Source organism: Perognathus longimembris, chromosome 6 (assembly GCF_023159225.1).
Source record: "Perognathus longimembris pacificus isolate PPM17 chromosome 6, ASM2315922v1, whole genome shotgun sequence".
NCBI lineage: Eukaryota > Metazoa > Chordata > Mammalia > Rodentia > Heteromyidae > Perognathus > Perognathus longimembris.
In genome coordinates, this window is record NC_063166.1 from 36,448,722 (window position 1) to 36,469,307 (window position 20,586).

General features: G+C 40.9%; 1 protein-coding gene and 1 pseudogene across 1 annotated transcript in view; both read left to right on the top strand.

Moving 5' to 3' along the window:
• Positions 1-18,568, top strand: part of Cage1 (cancer antigen 1) — a 64,328-nt gene extending 45,760 nt beyond the window's left edge. Inside the window, exons 8-14 of the mRNA XM_048348550.1 lie at positions 1,228-1,308; positions 1,484-1,591; positions 8,529-8,633; positions 10,582-10,652; positions 15,132-15,200; positions 16,336-16,372; positions 18,474-18,568. Of these exons, the coding sequence (XP_048204507.1) occupies positions 1,228-1,308; positions 1,484-1,591; positions 8,529-8,633; positions 10,582-10,652; positions 15,132-15,200; positions 16,336-16,372; positions 18,474-18,488 (486 nt within the window). The 3' untranslated portion in view covers positions 18,489-18,568. The remainder of the gene's footprint in view (positions 1-1,227; positions 1,309-1,483; positions 1,592-8,528; positions 8,634-10,581; positions 10,653-15,131; positions 15,201-16,335; positions 16,373-18,473) is intronic.
• On the top strand, positions 11,825-13,797 carry LOC125352402 (annotated as a pseudogene).
• Positions 18,569-20,586: the final 2,018 nt, after the last annotated feature.

Below are 20,586 nucleotides of genomic sequence, written 5' to 3' on the forward strand. Positions count from 1 at the left end.
GGTGGGTCTGGTCAGACGTCTTTGTGGTTGCTCCTGATTACTAGCTAAGTCAGAACGGTTTTGGGTTCCAAGCTAAAAGTGATAAAATGACTTCCTATAAGTTAGACATCCCAACCTGGTCTTCCCTTTGTTGCAGCAGGGGGATGCCCATCTTGGGACACAAGGCAAAGAGGAAGACAGCCAGCTCAAAGGCATACTGTATAGCTAGAGGAGAGAACCAGTAGCTATTAATTGCCAAAACTAAGTGGGGCTTACTAAAACTTTTTATTCTATCTTAAAATATATATTGGAAATACTACACAATAGCATTTTTTTGTGTAACACACTGTTCCTTATTGGTATTTGGAAAGTTTAAGTACTTGAACATTAAGATTTATTTTGCAGGCTAGCAGCATGGTTCACACTGTAGAATACCAGCCATGAGCAAAGAAGCCCAGTGAGTTAAAGGCCCCTAAAATCAAGCCCTCTAAATATCAGCTCTATATCTAGATATACTTTTTGGTCAGTCCTGGAGCTTGAACTCAGGGCCTGGGTACTGTACCTGAGCTTCTTTTTGCTCAAGGCTGGCTACCATTTGAGCCACAGCTCTACTTCTGCCTTTTTCTGTTTATGTGGTACTAAAGAATCAAACCCAGGGTTTCATACATGCTAGGCAAGCACTCTACACTAAGCCACATTCCCAGCCTCTCTAGATATATCTAGATGTACAGATATCTATCTCACTCTCAAGGTAGATGATAGATGTCTAGATATACAGTTTTGCTGGGTGCTGATGGCTCACATCTGCAATCCTGGATACTCTGTAGTCTGAGATCTGAGGATTGTGATTGTGCCAGCCTAAGCAGAAAATGCCAGATTGGAAGTGAAGCTTCAATGGTAGAGTACCAGCCAAGAGTTGAGGGAAGGGGAGACAAGAGCATAAAGCTCAGAGTTCTGGTACCAGCGCTCACACCAGAGTACATGCACACACACATACACACGTACACACGACTATTTTTTATTATGAAAAGAATGAATAAAAAGTTACTATATCCACAATCTGGCTTCCTTATTTTCCTTAAAGTTGAGTTTTAAGCTGGGGATGTAGTCCAGGCCTGTAGAAGAGCCTATAAAACACCATCTTTTAGAGACCAAAAATGGACTGTGTGTGATTGTTTTATCATATATTTCACACAATGTAGTTTTATTTCCTTGCCCCTGAAATTTAAAATTCTTTTGTTTTCTTAGCTACTAAAGCATAAAGACAAAATTGCCATGCTTCGAGAATTAATTGCTAGAGAGAAAACATTTCAAGATCACATGACTGAGGTGAGTTTAACATTTGCTATGCATTGTCTTCAACATACAAAAACATATGTTCAGATATTTGGTAAATTTGTTGATATTCTCCTAACTCAGATAATCTCTAGAATGTTTAAATCAATAAAGTACTTGTTGTCAAATGTTACAGGTAGTAAAAAAAACCAAATCTTTTTTATCTCAGGGCGCAGACTTTGATTCAAATGAAGCTAATGATTCTAGAGATACATCTTTCTTATTGGCAGCCAAATTGGATAAATACCACAATCTAAATGAGGAGCTTGACTTCTTGGTGAGAAAGACCTCTTCGTGCCTTGCTATCATTTTTATACCCAACACCATTAAATTGGAAAGTTTAGTATATTATCAACCTTCAGAAATGTGGTTGTTAAGATAGCCACACATTGCTGTTGTAGCAGGACTATTTACTAACAGAAGGACAGAAATTATTATTTCATGTTTTGAAGTTTTTCTTTTGTGTGTGTGCCTGTACTGGGGTTTGAACTCAGGGCCTGGATACTGTCCCTCAGCTTTTTTACTCAGGACAGTTGTTCTACCACTTTAGCCATAGCTCTACTTCACATGTTTTGAAATTTTGAACCTTGTTTAGCATGCTTTCTATTTAGACTATTGTGTCTTTCAACATGCAGAAACTATCAGAGTATTGGTGACTCACACCTTCTAATCCTAGCTACTCAGGAGGCTGGGACCTGAGGATCACAATTCAAATCTACTGTGGGCAGTGAAGTCTAGGAGACTCTTACTCCAATTAACCACCAAAAAAACTGGAAGTAGGTGTATGGCTCAAGTGGTAGAGCACCAGCCTTAAGCAAAAAAGCTAAGGGACAGTGCCTAGTAAGGCTCTGAGTTCAAACCCCAGTACTGCCAAAAAAAAAAAAAGTTACTGGACTGAAGTTGGAGTAAAGCTCATGCTTAGTAAATATAAGGCCCTCGGTTCAATCCCTGGTACCAGAAAGGAAAGATAAAAATTACAGTTCATTTTAGTAGGTATGACAGTAGTAGTATTATGCGTGCAAAAGCCATTTCTTGTTAGTGGTGTATATTGAAAAATACTTACAAGTGAATTAGTATGGTAAGGTTTGTTTAAACTACTCCAGGAAGACAAAAAAGTGGCAGAATAGGGACTGGAGAGAGATAAAAGCATAAGAGATAGCAGACATCTATACCATTATTCTTACTTTTTTACTCCTATTCAACATGTTCCTACATCTCTCAATAGTTCTTATTTAACAGGGTTGTTGTTGTTGTGTGTGTGTGTGTTCACGGGTGTGCATGCACGCTTTGGGGCCAAGGCTCTGAGCTCTTTTTTAAAAAAATATTTATTTATTTATTGTCAAAGTGATGTACAGAGGGATTACAGTTTCATACGTAAGGCAGTGAGTATATTTCTTGTTCAACTTGTTACCTCCTTCCTCATTTTTGTCTTTTTTTTTTTTCCGCTTAAAGCTGACACTCTAACACTTGAACCACACCTCCACTTCTAGCTTTTTGCTGGTTAATTGGAGTTGAGTCCTGCCCAAGCTAGTTTTGAAATGTGATTCCTCAGATCTCAGCCACTTGAGTAGTTAGAATTACAGGCGTGAGCCATTGGCCTTTTGCCTCTCATTCACACACGCCTTATATTTTCAAAGATTAAGAATTATCATAGAATAAATAATATCCACTATGGGTAAATTCTAGATCAAAACAAAGTATTGAAACCTACAGAGTACATGTTCTGAGTCTAGAATCTAAGTATTATTCTTTCTTCACTTAATTGGTCCCCAAATCAGAATCCTCTTCTTCCTTCACTGAGCTACCAGGAGTGAGTTAGTGGAGGAAGGATTAGAAAAAATATTCTCCATCAGAGCTGAGAGACTTAATTGCCAAATTCAAGAGCAAGGACCATGCAGGTGTTGTGTGCAAATCTAGACAAAATGCTTCAAGAAATAGGTACTAAATAGGAGGTTGGGATCACTGTGCTGAGCTACCAAACAGTGTCTATGAAAACTGAGATGGAGGACCAATTGAATGAATGAGTGCTGCCTCTCACTTGACTTCCTGTGTGTTGACTTACAATGCACTCTCCTGCTGTGTAAGGTCAAGTGCATGTCAGTTCACTCTACTAACCCACAGATCTTTTCCTTTATTCAATGTTGCTTTCTGTTTGTGGAGGCCTTAATGGTTTTCCTTTCCCTAGCATCTATCCCTGATGAGACATCAAGCAAAAGACACTGCCTTAAGAAGAGAAATAACATAACCATGCCCAAGATTATCTAGTACTATCTTCCACTGCAAAAGAAAAATGTTGTCATTGTCCTCTGCTATCAATTCTTGCACAAATATTACTTTACATCTAATAAAGTACTGTTTGGCACACTTTCATGTGAATGTATTTTTTGGGGGCGTTGCCAGTCCAGAGGCTTGAACTCAGGGCCTGAGCACTGTCCCTGGCTTCTTTTTGCTCAAGCCAGCACTCTACCACTTGAGCCATAGAACCGCTTCTGGCTTTTTCTGTATATGTTGTGCTGAGGAATTGAACCCAGGGCTTCATGTATGGAAGGCAAGCACTCTATCACTAGGCCATATTCCCAGCCCCCATGTGAATATTTTTTTTTGCCAGTCCTGGGCCTTGAACTCAGGGCCTGAGCACTGTCCCTGGCTTCTTTTTCCTCAAGGCTAGCACTCTGCACAGCGCCACTTCTGGTCATTTTCTGTATATGTGGTGCTGGGGAATCGAACCTAGGGCTTCATGTATATGAAGCAAGCACTCTTGCCACTAGGCCATATCCCCAGCCCCCCATGTGAATGTTTTATAGCCTCAATCTTCCAAATTTTTTCTGTCCTGACATTTTTTTTTAAGTTTTAAAATGAACTCTTAGTGAAAAGACAAGCCACAAACTAGAAGAAAATTTATGAAAATCACAGATCTGATAAAGTACTTGTATGTAGAATATATCTTTACAGAACTCTGAAACTCAGTAGTAAGAAAAAATACTTAACTTAGGGGAAATAGGCACAAAGGTTGGGGGCCAAGAGGCTTGCAGTTCAAAGTACATGAGACTCCACCTCCAATTAATCAACAAAAAACCGGACTATAAGTGTGGCTCAAGTAGTAGAACACTAGCTGTGAGCAAACATGTAAGCTCAGATGCCAGTAGTGGAAGGAAAGAGACAGACTGACCGACAGACAGAGAGGGAGAGAGGAAAAGAAGGGGAAGGAGGGAAGGAAGGAAGGAAGGTAGAAGGAAGGAAGAAAGAAAGAAGGGATGGAAGGAAGGAAGGGAGAGAAAGAAGGAAGAGAAGAGAGATGAGAGAGAAAGAAAAGAGAGACAAAGATTTGAATAGACACATTACAAAGAAGATACATGGATGGGGGCTGGGAATGTGGCCTAGTGGTAGAGTGCTTGCCTAGCATGCATGAAGCCCTGGGTTTGATTCCTCAGCAGCACATATACAGAAAAACCTGAAAGTGGTGCTATAGTAGAGTGCTAGCAGAAGCCAGAGACAGTGCTCAGGCCCTGAACTCAAGCCCCAGGACTGGCAAACACACACACACACACACACACACACACACACACACACACACACACACACACGAAGATACATGGATGGCAGTTTATCATGTGAAAAGATCCTCAACATCATTAGGTACAAATTAGCGATTAATAGTGAATAACATCACATACCTAAAATTAAAGACTGACCATTCATACCAAGGGTTGGAGAGAATGTGGAGCAACTACAACTTTTCATACATTGCTGGAGTGATGTTAAATGGTACAACCACTTTAAAAAATATTTTTTAAAAATAACAAACATATACCCTTGTTATACTTCTAAGTACTTACCCAGAAGAGATCTCTGTTCATACAGAGATGTATATGTGAAGGTTCATGTATATATAATAGCCATGACTGAAAGCAATCCAAATGCCCAACTATGGTTGAATGGATAAAAAAAAAAAAGCATGTATATAACATACGATGAAACACTAGTTAGTAATGAAAAAGGAATTAACTGCCAAATATACATGCAAAACAGATGTGTCTCAAAATAATTGTGTGCATTGAAAAGAACTAGACAAAATAGGCATGAATGCTATTTGATTTCGTTATATAAAATGCTTGAAAATACAAAATAATCTAATCTACAGTGAGAGAAAGCAGGTCAATGGTTGCCTGAGGCTGGTAGTGTGGAAGTCAGGGAAGGGCAGGGGGCAGGCAAGGAGGGATCTTGCCCAAGTAGCAAGAGGAAACTTGGCTGGTAGAGTGCTACATATGTTCATTAGTTCGATTGTAGTGATGTTCCATATGCCCAAACGTACCCTACTGTTGTCTGAAATCCTAGCTCTTGCGAAGCTGAGGTAGGAGGACCAGGAGTTTGATACAGGGTGCCTCTAGAACAAAACAGAAACAAAAACCTGACAAAACTGCACATTTTAAATATATGCTATTATTGGATGTGAGTTATACCCTTAAAGTGGTTAAACTTTACACTCTGTAACACAAATGTAAAATCATTTATGCCTTTTCATTATAATCTAAACTGGCTTTTGCAGAGCTATTGCTTTGTGTCTAAAATTTGTATTATCCTATAAGAAATCTTTTGCTATTGTTTCTTTCATTTGAAGTTAGCAAACTAAAAAAAAAAAAAAAAAATCCAACCAGGCACTGGAGGCTCACACCTGTAATCCTAACTACTCAGGAGGCTGAGATCTGAGGATCGACATTCAAAGCCAGCCCCAGGCAGGAAAGTCTGTTTGACTCTTATCTCCAATTAACTGCCAGAAGAACGGAAGTGGTGCTGTGGCTCAAGTGGTAGAGCACTAGCCTTGAGCTGAAGAGCTCAAGGACAGCACCCAGGCCCAGAGTTCAAACCCCACAACCACCAAAAAAAGAAAAAAAAATCGTCTATAAACTTAAGTTACTACTCTGATTTTGAAAGTCATTCATTCAAACATACCATGAAGTTTACAGTGAAAACAGAAAGATGTTCATGCTGCTTTATTACAATGTGTGAACTCCCTACTCAAAGATAAAACTAGGATAGGCAATGGAAAACTAGGATATGGGATGGAAAAAGGCCTACATTGATGGATGATAAATATGCATTCTAGTGTTTTCCACTTCTAGACACATCCTTTCAAAAATCTTAAATTCTCTTTACTGTATTAACTACTTTAAGTGATGTATGCAATCAATGTATGTAGTCAATCAAAGCAGTAGGGACACTGATGTGATATTGTCCCCATTAATTAAATAAGAAAAAAAGGCCAGATGTGGTGGGGAACACCTGTAATCGTAGCACTTGGGATACTGAAGCAAAGGATCCTGAGCCTGAAGCCAGTCCGAAATACATAATTGTGGCCATGTCTTAAAACAAACAAACAAAACAAGAACTACAGTGGAAAACAAGAACTACAGTGGGCACCAATGGCTCATATCTGTAATCCTAGCTACTCAAGGAGCTGAGATCTGAGGATCAAGGATCAAAATACAAGAGACTCTTATAACCAATTAACCAGCAAAAAGTCAAAAGTGGATGTTTTGCTCAATTGGTAGAGTGCCAGTCTTCAAAAAAGCCAACTAAGAACACTAGGCCCTGAGTCCAAGCCCCAAACAAACAAAATAAGCATATCTTTTCTTTTCTTTTTGGGGCTGGTTCTGAGGCTTACACTCAGGGCTTACACAGCCTATACATTGTGCCTGAGCTTTTTTGCTCAAGGCTAGTGTTCTACCACTTTAGCCACAGCTTCACTTCTAATTTTTGGTGGTTTCTCAGGGGGTTTCTCCTGCCTAGGCTTGCTTTGAACTGTGATTCTCAGATCTCAGCCTCCTGAGTAGCTAGGACTACAAGTATGAGCCACCAATGCCCAGTTTAAGCAAATATGTATTACTTGGCAATGTACATTATAAAGCATAATTGCATAAATACGGGGGCTAAATTGGAAGAAAAATCCCATAAGGGCTTGGGGATATAACTCAATGATAGAACATAGACCTGGGTTCAATCCCCCCATATACACATAAAACAAATGGAGAAAGGAAAACCTATGAATTTTGCAGCAAATTTGTTTCACCATTGTGTAAAGCAAATACTTGTTTATACATGAATATATTTCAAACTTAAGGAGATTGAAAGATATCCTTAAAATGGTTATTGAATGAGAAAGCCTATGTAAGTTTTTCCTCTATACTTGCTTTGAACTTGTAAATATCTTTATTGATAAATAATCCTATATGCCATTTTAAAAGGGCATATTCTGAGGAGTTAGTGTATTCTGGGCAAATGCTCTACCACTGACTATCTCTCCATCCTATAAACACAGCTTTGATTTTATTTATTTATTTATTTATTTTTTGCCAGTCCTGGGGCTTGGACTCAGGGCCTGAGCACTGTCCCTGGCTTCTTTTTGCTCAAAGCTAGCACTCTGCCACTTAAGCCACAGTGCCACTTCTGGCCGTTTTCTGTATATGTGGTGCTGGGGAATCGAACCCAGGGCCTCATGTATACAAGGCAGGCACTCTTGCCATTAGGCCATATCCCCAGCCCCCTTAATTTTTTTTTTTTTTTTTTTGCCTTGGACTCAGGGCCTGAGCACCATCCCTGGCTTCTTCCCACTCAAGGCTAGCACTTGCCACCTGAGCCACAGCGCCCCTTCTGGCCGTTTTCCATATATGTGGTGCTGGGGAATCAAACCGAGAGCTTCATGTGTAGGAGGCAAGCACTCTTGCCACTAGGCCATGTTCCCAGCCCCTGTTTTTAATTTTTTTCTTGAAAAAAAAAACATGAGAGGTAAGATCATTAAATATATTAGGCTGGACTTAAAAGAGAAAACAACTGGCAGCCATTTATTCAGGGTTGAGAATAGCTCTTGACCTACATATATGTGTTGCTTTACTTCAAATAGAATCAAATATGTATATACATTGGTTATACAAAGAAAGAAGGTTGTGAAGACTGACCCTAATAGGTGTTTAGTTATTTGCAAAGCAGTTTCATAGTATAAAATCAAAGGAAAACTCTAGCATAACTTGTGCTCATCTATTTATGTTTAATCCAACCAAGATCCGAATCACAACATCCCATTACTCACCAGTGGCACAACAGTGTAAGAGAATTTTAGAATAAAGTATAGATAGATCACTGCCTTTATTTGTTCAGAATACCCATCTATAACTTGTGTGGTTGTTCCAGGTTAGTATTTTCACTGATGTTTCTCATAGATCACGAAATTGGGAGGTCTCTTAGAGTCAAAAGAAGACCACTACAGCAGACTCATTGAAGAGAATGCCAAGTATCGAAGACATGTAGGCAACCTAATAAATAAGGTACAGATTTCCATACTGAAAAACTTGCCTGTTAAAATGATTCCATGAAGCTGGATGCCATTGGTTCATGCCTGTAATGCTAACTACTCAGGAGGCTGAGATCTGAGGATCAAAGCCAGCCTGCGCAGGAATCCTGGGACTCTTTTTTTTTTGGCCAGTCCTGGGCCTTGGACTCAGGGCCTGAGCACTGTCCCTGGCTTCTTCCGGCTCAAGGCTAGCACTCTGCCACTTGAGCCACAGCGCCGCTTCTGGCCGTTTTCTGTATATGTGGTGCTGGGGAATCGAACCTAGGGCCTCGTGTATCCGAGGCAGGCACTCTTGCCACTAGGCTATATCCCCAGCCCTCTGGGACTCTTATCTTCAAGTAACCACCAAAGAAATTGATAGAGCCCTAGCCTTAAGCAAAAAAGCTCAGAGACTTCCCAGGCTCTTGAGTTCAAACCCCAGTGTTAACACTCATGATGCATCAGTGAGACAACTGAAAAGGATGTGAAGTTTGCTACAGCCACATTTCTGTTCCCCCCCTTTAATTCTGTGATGGTGCGTAAAATGCCCCACTAGCCTTTTGTTGGCTAGCCAGGAGGTGCGTGTGTGTCCATGCATTTTGCTCTAGGCAATTCAAAGTCTTAGTATTATGATTTCATTTTCATGAAGTTCTTGTCAACTTATAGTTCCAGTTTACTGATTTTTTTTTCTAGTTCAAGATCTTTAACTCAGGCCCTTGGGGCTGGGAATATGGCCTAGTGGCAAGAGTGCTTGCCTCATATACCTGAAGCCCTAGGTTCGATTCCTCAGCGCTGCATATATTGAAAAGGCCAGAAGTGGCACTGTGGCTCAAGTTGGCAGAGTGCTAGCCTTGAGCAAAAAGAAGCCAGGGACAGTGCTCAGGCCCTGAGTTCAAGCCCCAGGACTGGCAAAAAAAAAAAAAATAACAAAAAACCTCAGGGCCTAAGCTCTGTCCCTGAGCCTCTCTGTAGTCAAGACTAGCATTCTACCACTGGAGCCACAGTGCCATTCCTGGCTTTTTCTGTTTATAAGAATCAAACCCAGGGCTTCATACATGCTAGGCAAGTACTCCACCACTAAGCCACATTCCCAGCCATACTGAATTTTTTTTTTTTTTTTGGTGCTAGTCTTGGGACTTGAACTGAAGGCCTGGATGCTTTCCCTGAGCTTTTTGGTTCAAGGATAGCACTCTACCATGTAAGCCAGTGCTCCACTTCTGGGTTTTTTTGTGGGGGTAGTTAATTGGAAATAAGAGTCTTACAGACTGTCTTGCCCAGCCTGCTTTGAACTGCTATTTTCATATCTCAGCCTTGTGAGTAGCTAGTATTATAGGCACGAACCACCAGTGCCCAGCCTAGTTTACCTTTTTAAAACTACATCAACTTTAGGCAGATGCTAATAGCTCACATCTGTAATATTAGCTACTTAAGAGGCTGAGATATGAGGATCCTGATTTCTGCTTGGGCAGAAAAATCCTCAGACTCTTATTTCCAATTAGCTAGCAAAAAGTTGGAAGTAGAGGTTCAAGTGGTGGAGCATCAGCCCTAAGTGAAAAAGCTAAACATTATTGCCAGTATTGGCACACACACACACACACACACACACACACACACACACACACTTAATTTTGAGCAACTAGATTGCATTCCTCACTTGACATACCACTGTGTGGAAGGTCACTGGATCACAGTCGATACACTAGTGTTGTCACTCTTTGGAGCTTTCTTTTGCTGCATGATGAACAGGCATGTCATAAACCTCCTGCTATTGGTTTTCTTGATCTCTAAATACAAGGAGGATGCTTATCTCTTGTAAAATTTTCATTGATTAGAGTTAAATAATTGTACTTCAACTTGTAGAGATTTTAAAAAATGGAAAAACAAGTCCAATAAAAATACCAGAATGTATTGAAGGATAATCTGTTTGGCTTGTTTTGTTCAAGGTAACATCATATGAAGAAATTATCAAATGTGCTGACCAAAGATTAGAGATATCCCATTCTCAGATTGCACAGTAAGTTGTTAAAATTTAATTTTATAAACATGTATTACTATTTCATTCACTGGCTTCTATATTCTTTTTCCCTAACTCTTAGAAAGAGGAGAAGCATGCAATATATTCTTCAGGATAATTTGAATCCTGGTGTCAAGGACATGGTTCATATTTAGTTCAGGAAAACTATTTTGTTATTTCCTTAAAGCAGACTTAGAACAACAGGGAATGTATTTTTTTCTGGTCCTGAGGCTTACACTCAGGTTCTAGGTACTGTCTCTGAGCTTCCTTGTTCAAGGCTGGCACTCTACCACTTTATACAGCTACACTTCCTGGTTTTTGATGATTAACTGGAGAGTCTTTCTTGCCTGGGTTGATTTCAAACTACAATCCTCATATCTCAGCCTCCTCTGTAGCTAGGATTACAGGTATGAGAACTTGGGTTAGGGGAAGTATTTGAAGATGAGATGAGGAAATATCAGAGAGATAGATGGTCGAGAAGCTGGGCTTGGTGGCACAAACCTGTAATCCCAGCATTATTTTATTATTATTATTAGTAGTAGTAGTAGTAGTAGTAGTATTTTGCCAGTCCTGGGCCTTGGACTCAGGGCCTGAGTACTGTCCCTGGCTTCTTTTTGTTCAAGGCTAGTACTCTGCCACTTGAGCCACAGTGCCACTTCTGGCCGTTTACTATATATGTGGTGCTGGGAAATCGAACCCAGGGCTTCATGTATAGGAGACAAGCACTCTTGCCACTAGGCTGTATTCCCAGCCCCCAATCCCAGCATTTTAGACACTGAGGGAGTGGGGTCACAAGTTCAAGGTCAACTTGGTTTACATAATTAGACCTTGTCTCAAAATCCAAAGGTAAAAGCTGTGGGTATGTCTCAAGTGGTAGAATAAGCATGAGGTTCTGAGTTCAAAAATCCAAGTAACACCAAAAAGCAAAATAAAAACCAAACTATATCACACTAAAACCCAAGGCCTGAGAGTGTAGCTCAGTGGTAGAATGTTTGACCAGCATTTTAAAAGCCTTGGGTTCCATCTCCAAAACTGCCACCAAAAAAAGTGCATTTTCATAATTCAGACTATTTATTCTTCATTAATGTAGCTGAGTCAATGTATAGACTACTTAACAGCTGAATACTGTAACCAGATTTTCATCTTCAAAAAATTAGCCAGGAACATCCAAAATGCTTAGAGAATATGATCATGGTATTGGAGTAAAGTAAGTTCTTATTGCTTACAGCTTATTTATATTTATTTTGCTTACAGCCTGATGTGGTAGAACAAGCCTACAATTGAGGCAGAAGGCTGGCAAGTTGAAACTGATCTTTGTGCTACATATGAGTTTGAAGCCAGCCTGGACGACATAATGAGACCCTGTCTCAAAAATAGATAACAGCGGGGCTGGGGATATAGCCTAGTGGCAAGAGCGCTTGCCTCCTATACATGAAGCCCTGGGTTCGATTCCCCAGCACCACATATACAGGAAATGGCCAGAAGTGGCGCTGTGACTCACGCGGCAGAGTGCTAGCCTTGAGCAAAAAGAAGCCAGGGACAGTGCTCAGGCGCTGAGTCCAAGGCCCAGAACTGGCAAAAAAAAAAAAAAAAAAAAAAATAGATAACAGCTTCTTGACAATAAAATAAGAGTAAAATGTAAAAATAGATAACAACTAGATTCTGGTTGCTCATGCTAATCATAATTCTAGCTAATTAGGAGGTTGAGATCTGAGGATCACAGTGCAAAGCCAGCCTGGGCAATTAAGTCCATTATCTCCAGCTAACCACCAGAAAACTGGAAGTGGCACTGTGGCTCGAGTGATAGAATGCTAGTCTTGAACAAAAAAGTTCAGGGACCAGTGTCTAAGCCCTGATTCAAGCTCCACCATAGACGATGATGATGATGATTATGTTGATGATGATGATGATGATGATGAAAACAACAACAACAACAACAACAAATTTCTTCACAAAAAGCTACCAGTGGCTCACACTTGTAATCCTAGCTACTTAAGAGACTGAGATCTGAAGATCTTGGCTTGAAGATAGCCTGGGTAGAAAAGTCTGGGAGCCTCTTATTTCCAATTAATAAACAAAAAGCTGGAAATAGAATTATGACTCAAGTGATAGAGTGCCAGCTTTGAGTAAAGCAGCTAAGGACAGCTGGGTGCAGGTGACTCACACTATTATCCTAGCTAGTAGCTAGGACTACATGTGTGAGCCACCAGAGCCCAGCTAAATGCTTTTTGTTTTAAGATCCCCAGGTATAGACCCTATTTCTAGATCCAGTAAACTAAGTATTAGTTGGGACTTGGACATCAGTGTGTTTCACAAGTTGGGTGAATGATTCTCATACTTACACAGGTCAAGAACCACTTCCAGGGCTGGGAATATAGCCTAGTGGTAGAGTGCTTGCCTCGTATACATGAAGCCCTGGGTTCAATTCCTCAGCACCACATATATAGAAAAGGCCAGAAGTGGCACTGTGGCTCAAGTGGCAGAGTGCTAGCCTTGAACAAAAAGTAGCCAGGGACAGTGCTCAAGCCCTGAGTTCAAGGCCCAGGACTGGCCAAAAGAAAAAAAAAAAAAAAAGAACCACTTCCAGTCTTCCTCTAAGCAGCTGAGGTAACCTTTGACCCAGAAACCCCCACAAAATCATGCAAGTTGAGAAGTTCAAATCTCCATGTTCACTTTAAGAACAGCAGGAAAACATCCCAGACCATCAAGGGTATGCATATCTAAAAAGCTCTCTGGAAGATATTACTTTAAAGAAGCAATGTGTGCCATTCTGGTATTACAATGGTGTAGTTGGCAGGTGTGCCCAGGCCAAATAGTGAGGTTGGACACAGGGTCCGTGGCCCAAAAAGAGTGTTGAATTTCTGCTGCACAAGTTTAAGAATGCGGAGAGTAATGCTGAACTGAAGGGTTTAGAGGTAGACTGCCTGGTCATTGAACACATTCAGGTGAACAAAGCACCCAAGATGCGCCGCCGAACTTACAGAGCCCATCATAGGATTAACCCATACATGAGCTCCCCTGCCATATTGAGATGATCCTTACTGAAAAGGAGCAGATTATTCCTAAACCAGAAGAGGAAGTTGCACAGAAGATAAAGGTATCCCAGAAGAAAATGAAGAAACAAAAACTTATGGCACGGGAATAAATGGTAGCATAAAATAAATGAAAAAAAAAGAATCACTGCTAGATATCTGTGTGTTGATTTGCTTTACGTGATCAGGATTGTGACTTTTTTCATTATTATCTTAAGGAGTTAAGTTCAACACATCAGTTTATGAGTACACTGCTTCTTGGTGCAGAATCCTTGTCCTTTTCCAACCCCATCCATACCCACAATTTATGTGGTTCCATCTTCACATATGCACACTGAATAAAATTGATATATATTTAAACCATATACAGTCTTATTAGCCACAAAGATATATTTTTCTTATAGTGAATTCATTTGGGATTCATGAAAAGGTAGTGTCCATATTGAGGGAGGAAGTGATGACAGAAGACAAAGATGCAATTTGTTGATGGAAGAAGGGAGAAAAGGCCATCATGTGCTGTGAGCTCAGAAATAAAGCAAAGCAAAACAAAGCAGTCCTGCAGATACTGCAGAGGTCTGCATATCTTGCCCACTCCTTGACTACAGTCCAGTGAAACTGATTTTTGGACTTCTGACATCCAGAACCATAAAAGAATAAAAGTGTGTTGTTTTAAGCAACCAAATCTGTTTATTTGCTGTAGCAGACAGAAAAAACTCAAAACCAGAATTCTGGGAGAGAAAATGGCTTTGGGAAGGAAGCTGTTGTAACTGAACTTGCCACCCTAGGAGCAACAAGGAAATCCATTGGCATCACTCTCACTAAAAGTCATAGCAACAGGGCTGGGAATGTGGCTTAGTGGTAGAATGCTTGCCTAACATGCATGAAGCCCTGGGTTCGATTCCTCAGTGCCACATAAATAGAAAAGGCTGGAAGTGATGCTGTGGCTTAAGTGGTAGAGGGCTAGCCTTCAGGGCAGAGAAGCTCAGGGACAGTGCGCAGGTCCTGAGTTCAACCTCCAGGACCCGACAAAAATAAAAATTAAAAAAAAAATCATAGCAACAGAACACATGTAAATCATAGTTAGGTGCTGTGATCATTCTATGACATCACACAGTTTCCTGTGTTTTTTATTTAAATATACCACCTCCAGAAATGCTCATGGGAGTGTGTGGGGGGGGGGTGTTCATCCATTCTCTAACTACTGTGCAAACAAGCAGAATGTCACCATACAAATTCACTACTGTATACTTGTATTTTACTCTTTAGCTTTAATGAGAAAAGTTGACCAAATAGAGTTCCTATCAAAAATAAGTTCTTATGTGGTGAGATGGATGGAAGTACATAAACTACACTACTGCTTAAATTTACCTACTTCTATCCTCCAATCTACAAAATATTCATCTAGAGAAGTCTGTTAGTCAACAAATTTAATTGGTTTTTCCTTTAGTTTGGAAGAAAGAAATAGACATTTGGAAGATTTAATTAGAACACCCAAAGAGAAAGCCAGAAAACCAAGGTAATTTTTCCTTCCTTTAAAAAATAATAGTCTTAAAATGTATATTTTAAATAGTATACTTCTTACTATATATATTCCAAAATAGTACATTTTAATTTACTATATATGTACATATGTATTTATATATGTACTAATCTATAGCATATAGTATTTATATATAATTACATATATAAGCATGTGTACTATTTACTATATATTTACTATATAGTAAATGTTACAATAAAGACTTTTGTATGCTGTTCTTTTTTAAAAAATTAATTTTATTTTTAGTTTATGTGGTACCAAGGGATCAAAATCAGGCTTCGTGCATGCTAGGCAAGCACTATACCACTAAGCTACATTTCTAGCCCCAAACGTTCCTTCTTATCTTTAAGATAAATTATATGAACATGCTTGCCTAGCATGAAATAGCTGCTTTATAAAAGTTTTAAAAAGTGATTCTTGTGGGCTGGGAATATGGCCTAGTGGCAAGAATGCTTGCCTCATACATGAAGCCCTGGGTTCAATTCCTCAGCACCACATATATAGAAAAGGCCAGAAGTGGCACTGTGGCTCAAATGGCAGAGTGCTAGCCTTGCGCAAACAGTGCTCAGGCCCTAAGTCCAAGCCCCAGGACTGGAAAAAAAAAAGTTATTCTTTGCCTTGCATGATGGTGTACATATCTGTAAACTCAGCTCCTTGGGAGGCTGAGGCAGGAGGGTCTTGTATTTGAAGCCTGTCCAGGCAATTTGCTAAGACCTTGTCTCAAAACCAAGTGTGTATGGGGCAGGGGAGGCACCAGCAGCAAGAACCTTAAAGAGAATTTGAGTTCTTTGGGCCTGATTAAGAAGTACTAAATGATTATCAGAAGGGATATGTATCAGCCTGTGTCAAGGGAATTGAAAGTCAGAGGTCACTAGCAATGACAAGTTCCGGAGAGTCCACTTTCAGTAGCAGATTTTGAAGCACTCAGCCAAGTAAAAATTGTCCTGTTACCTTCCTTACCTCTCCGCCCTCCTGTCAGAGGAGGAGGTCAGCATAAGAGCAGAAACTCCAAAGGCAGGTAAAGATGGCCACCAGCTGAAACATGTTCATGTTCACTATTTTAGTTCACCCTTCCACCCTTTTTACATTATTTTCTTTCTTTTCTTTACAGGTCAAGATTAGAAAATCGTCCAAAGTCCATGACTTTGGTAGGTCATGTTGATGGTCATTATAATGTTCTGTTTCCATTAGAAATAACACAAGGTTAAATATGCATTCCTGAGTTATATTTCAGATGTGATCATAGCTGTCCCCTATGTTCTCAGAGGCAGGCATCTTCCGCTTCCCACAATGAGAGCCCCTTCCTCTGAAACTTTTCTTGTTTGGTCCCCTTAACCTCATACTCACTGCCACATTTTTTTTCTTTTCTTTTTTCTTTTCAGTTACGGGGCTTGAACTCAGGACCTGGGCATTCTCTCTGAGCTCTTTTTGCTAAAGCTAATGCTGGGCCACTTTGAGCCACAGTGCCACTTCCGGTTTTCTGGTGGTTTGGACATGAGTCTCAGAGACTTTCCTGCCTGGTTGGCTTTGAACCATGCTGCCTTAGTAGCTAGGATTGCAGGTGTGAGCCACCAGCACCCAGCTATATTTGTTTTTTCGTGAACCCATTGCCATTACCTCCTACTTGGTGTTTCTGCCTTTAGTTTTGTGCCCTATTCCATCCTCCATAGCATGGATAGTAATTTTCGAAAGCCAAGTCAAAGCTTATCCCTTCCCTAAATAAATCCCTCACTGGTTCCCAGCTGCATATCTAAGTGACCTACACTTCATTACATTTCCCTTCTGGCTATCTACATCAGCCAGATATAACTACCTGCAGTTTCCTTTCCTTCCTTCCTTTCCCTCTCTCCCTCCCTTTCTTTTGTGTGTGTGTATGTGTGTGTGCTGACCCTAGGGCTTTAACTCAGGGTCTGGGTTGCTGTCTTTTAGCTCTTTTTGCTCAAGGATGATGCTCTACCACTTTATCCGCAGCTCCACTTTCAGTTTTCTGGTGGTTATTTGGAGATAAGTCTCATGGACTTTCCTGCCTTGGCTGGCTTCGAACCACTCTCAGATCTCAGCCTCCTGAGTAGCTAAGATTACAGTGCCTGGCTCCCATCTGCCATTTTCTAAACACACTTTCTTTTTTTTTTTTTTGGCCAGTCCTGGGCCTTGGACTCAGGGCCTGAGCACTGTCCCTGGCTTCTTCCCGCTCAAGGCTAGCACTCTGCCACTTGAGCCACAGCGCCGCTTCTGGCCGTTTTCTGTATATGTGGTGCTGGGGAATCGAACCTAGGGCCTCGTGTATCCGAGGCAGGCACTCTTGCCACTAGGCTATATCCCCAGCCCCTAAACACACTTTCTTAGTTCTATGCCTGTTATGCTCATAAGCTTCCACTAGATGGCACGTTTTTACCCAATTCCTTTTCTCTTACTTCAGTCCTCACCTTACCACCCCCTGCAAGATATCTTTCTTCTCTATAGACAGGCCCTTCTACCACCCACTCTATTTGAAAAGGCAATGACTGAAATCCTTTGAATTGAAATTCCAAATGAAAATCGATAAATGATCCTTTAGGACCTAACCTTCTAATTTCACCTTAACAGTTTTGAGGAATTTTTTTTCTGAGTTTAAATAGAACAAGAAATGGCTCATGTGTGAGACGCACCAGGAAAACAAACATATTATCCTTTTCATAAATCCCAGAAACAGATTGAAGATAGATCTATTAACCAAGCCGTCCCTTGAGTGGAAAGGAAGATGTTATTTTATCTCATTGAAGTTAGTATACCTGTAATCCTAGCTAGTTAGTAGGCTGACATCTTAGGATAGCAGTTCAAATCTAGCCTGGGCAGGAAAGTCTGTCTCATCTCCAGTTAATCACCAAAAATCCAGAAGTGGAGCTGTGGCTCAAGTGGTAGCTCAGGGGCAGTGCCCAGACCCCAAGTTCAAATCCCACCCCCTCCTCCAATTTTGGAACATATGAAAAAAGCACACTAATTTGGAGCGAGCAGTATCTGCTTTCAGAAAAGCAAGCATTGAAAAACCTATGGGTGATTCACACTGTAAAAACAGACATTTCTTCTTATTGGTATCATGAGATCCTCTAGGAGAATGTAAAATAAAGGTAACTGATAAGATAGTCAAAACTAGGGCCTACCCACAAGTGAGATAAGATTTTGCCAACAAGAGGTTGTCTGCAAACAGGGCTCTGTGCATCATTGCTGGCTTAACGTGTATTATAAAACATTTATGTCTTTTACCTACAGGTTATCTCCAAATGAATGTGCCTCCCTTGGTATGTGACTCAAGGAGTAGAATCAAACCCAGACGTTTCATTAAACATTCAATGGCATTCAATAAAGAAAAAAGAGGCAAAGAGCACAAGGAGTACCTACTTTCCTGGGATAATAGATCCATGAACTGTTCTATAACCTTGCATAGCATAACATTCCTGTGTGCTATAGGAGCAGATAGGAAGTGGTGCTGGATTATGTGAAGAAGAACCAGGAAAGGTTTTACAGAAATGCTGACACCTTAGCCAGACCTTCAGCACTGACTATGTATTTCTGGGATAGAAGAGGAAAACAGAATACCCTCAATTCATGGAGAGTCTCTGAACATCAAGTTGCATCTGAACCCAAATTCTTCGTTGGGCAAGTGATAAGGATGGTCATGATGAATATTAAATGCCAACCTAAGAAATTTAGCCTGGAGCTTGATGAGCAGCTTTGAGAGGAGTGTGTAACAGTCCATTTTAAAAAAGGTCACCCCAGCCAGGTATTGGTGGCTCACTCCTGTAATCTTACCTACCTAGGAGCCTGAGATCTGAGGATTTTTGTCCAAAGCAGGAAAGTCCATGAGACTCTTATCTTCAATTAGTCATGAAAAAGCTAGAAGTGGAGCTGTCGCTAAAGTGGTAGTGCTAGAATAAGAAACCTAAAGGAGAACACCTTGGCTGTTGAGTTCAAGCCCCTGTACTTGAATGTGCATATGCACGTACATAACACCACCCCCACCACTCCCACTAAACCACCATAGTCAGGTGCCAGTTTTTTATGCCTGTAATCCTAGCTACTCAAGAGACCGAGTTCTGGAGAAATGAGGGTCAAAGCCAGCCCAGGCAGAAAAGTCAGCAAGACAACTAATCAGCTAAGTGCCAACTGGACTTAAGGGGTTTTCACTTCCCTTTTTGGGCTTAAAGCAGTATTGCTGTAGGACACCCATCCTAGTGACATGTCTTAACCACTAATATAGCTCTCTGGAGATTATGCCCCTTCTCCATCACTTTTCTCTCCTGTTCTTAATCTGCAGCCCATTTTCATCTATTGTAATCACCAGGTGGCTGTCACCTGGTTTCTACCTGGCCATCAGTCTCATGCTTTCACCCCCATTGCATTGGCCCTACTTCTACACCATCATCCCATGCTTAGACCTAGGCTCCCAAGTGCAGCTGATCACTGTCTTCCTGGACTCCCAGTGGTGCATTTCTTTCTGCTTTTGTGATGGATGTCCTCCAGGTCCTCTTGCAGAGTGCAGTTTCCAGCTTCAAGTCCTGTAGCCATTCTAGCAGGCCTACCTTTAGCAGAAAGACAGGGGAGAAGGGGCTGCACAGGCGGAAGGAAAGCCAACTAAGGGTGGTTGTTACTGAGGTGGGAGTGTTGTAGAAGAAAAGGACCAGCAAGTGCTGGTGGAATGTCAAAAGCCTTGTTGGAATAGGCTCAGATGAGATAGTTTCATTCTCAGGGAGCAGAGAAATCAGACTCAGTTGAGAAGGAAGAGTTTTCAGATTTTTAGAACTGGTGCAATTAAGAGTATATTTAGGGCTGGGATTATGGCCTAGTGGCAAGAGTGCTTGCCTCATGTACATGAAGCCCTGGGTTCGATTCCCCAGCACCACATATATAGAAAACAGCCAGAAGTGGCGCTGTGGCTCAAGTGGCAGGGTGCTAGCCTTAAGCAAAGAGAAGCCAGGGACAGTGCTCAGGCCTTGAGTCCAAGGCCCAGGACTGGCAAAAAAAAATAAAAATAAAAAAAAGTATATTTGGATGTTAACGGGAGCCATGAATTAAGAGACATGGAAATTTACAATGAAGTAGAGGGACCTATATTCAGAATCTCAAGTCTGTGAGCAGGTGATGGGGATTCTATAAATGGTAGCTGGCCTTTGATTGGCATAGGCCAATCACATCTTTTTTTTTTTTTTATTGTAACAAGGAAGGAAAGCAGAACCCGGGGGCACAGAGTCAGATAAGGTGGATTTTGTGGTGAACAGTTTTCTTGTTTTTGCTTGGTTTTTTTTGTGGTGTGTAGTGTGATGTCTGAACTCAGGGTCTGGGCACTATCCATGAACTTTTTTTGCTCAAGACTAGTGCTCTACCA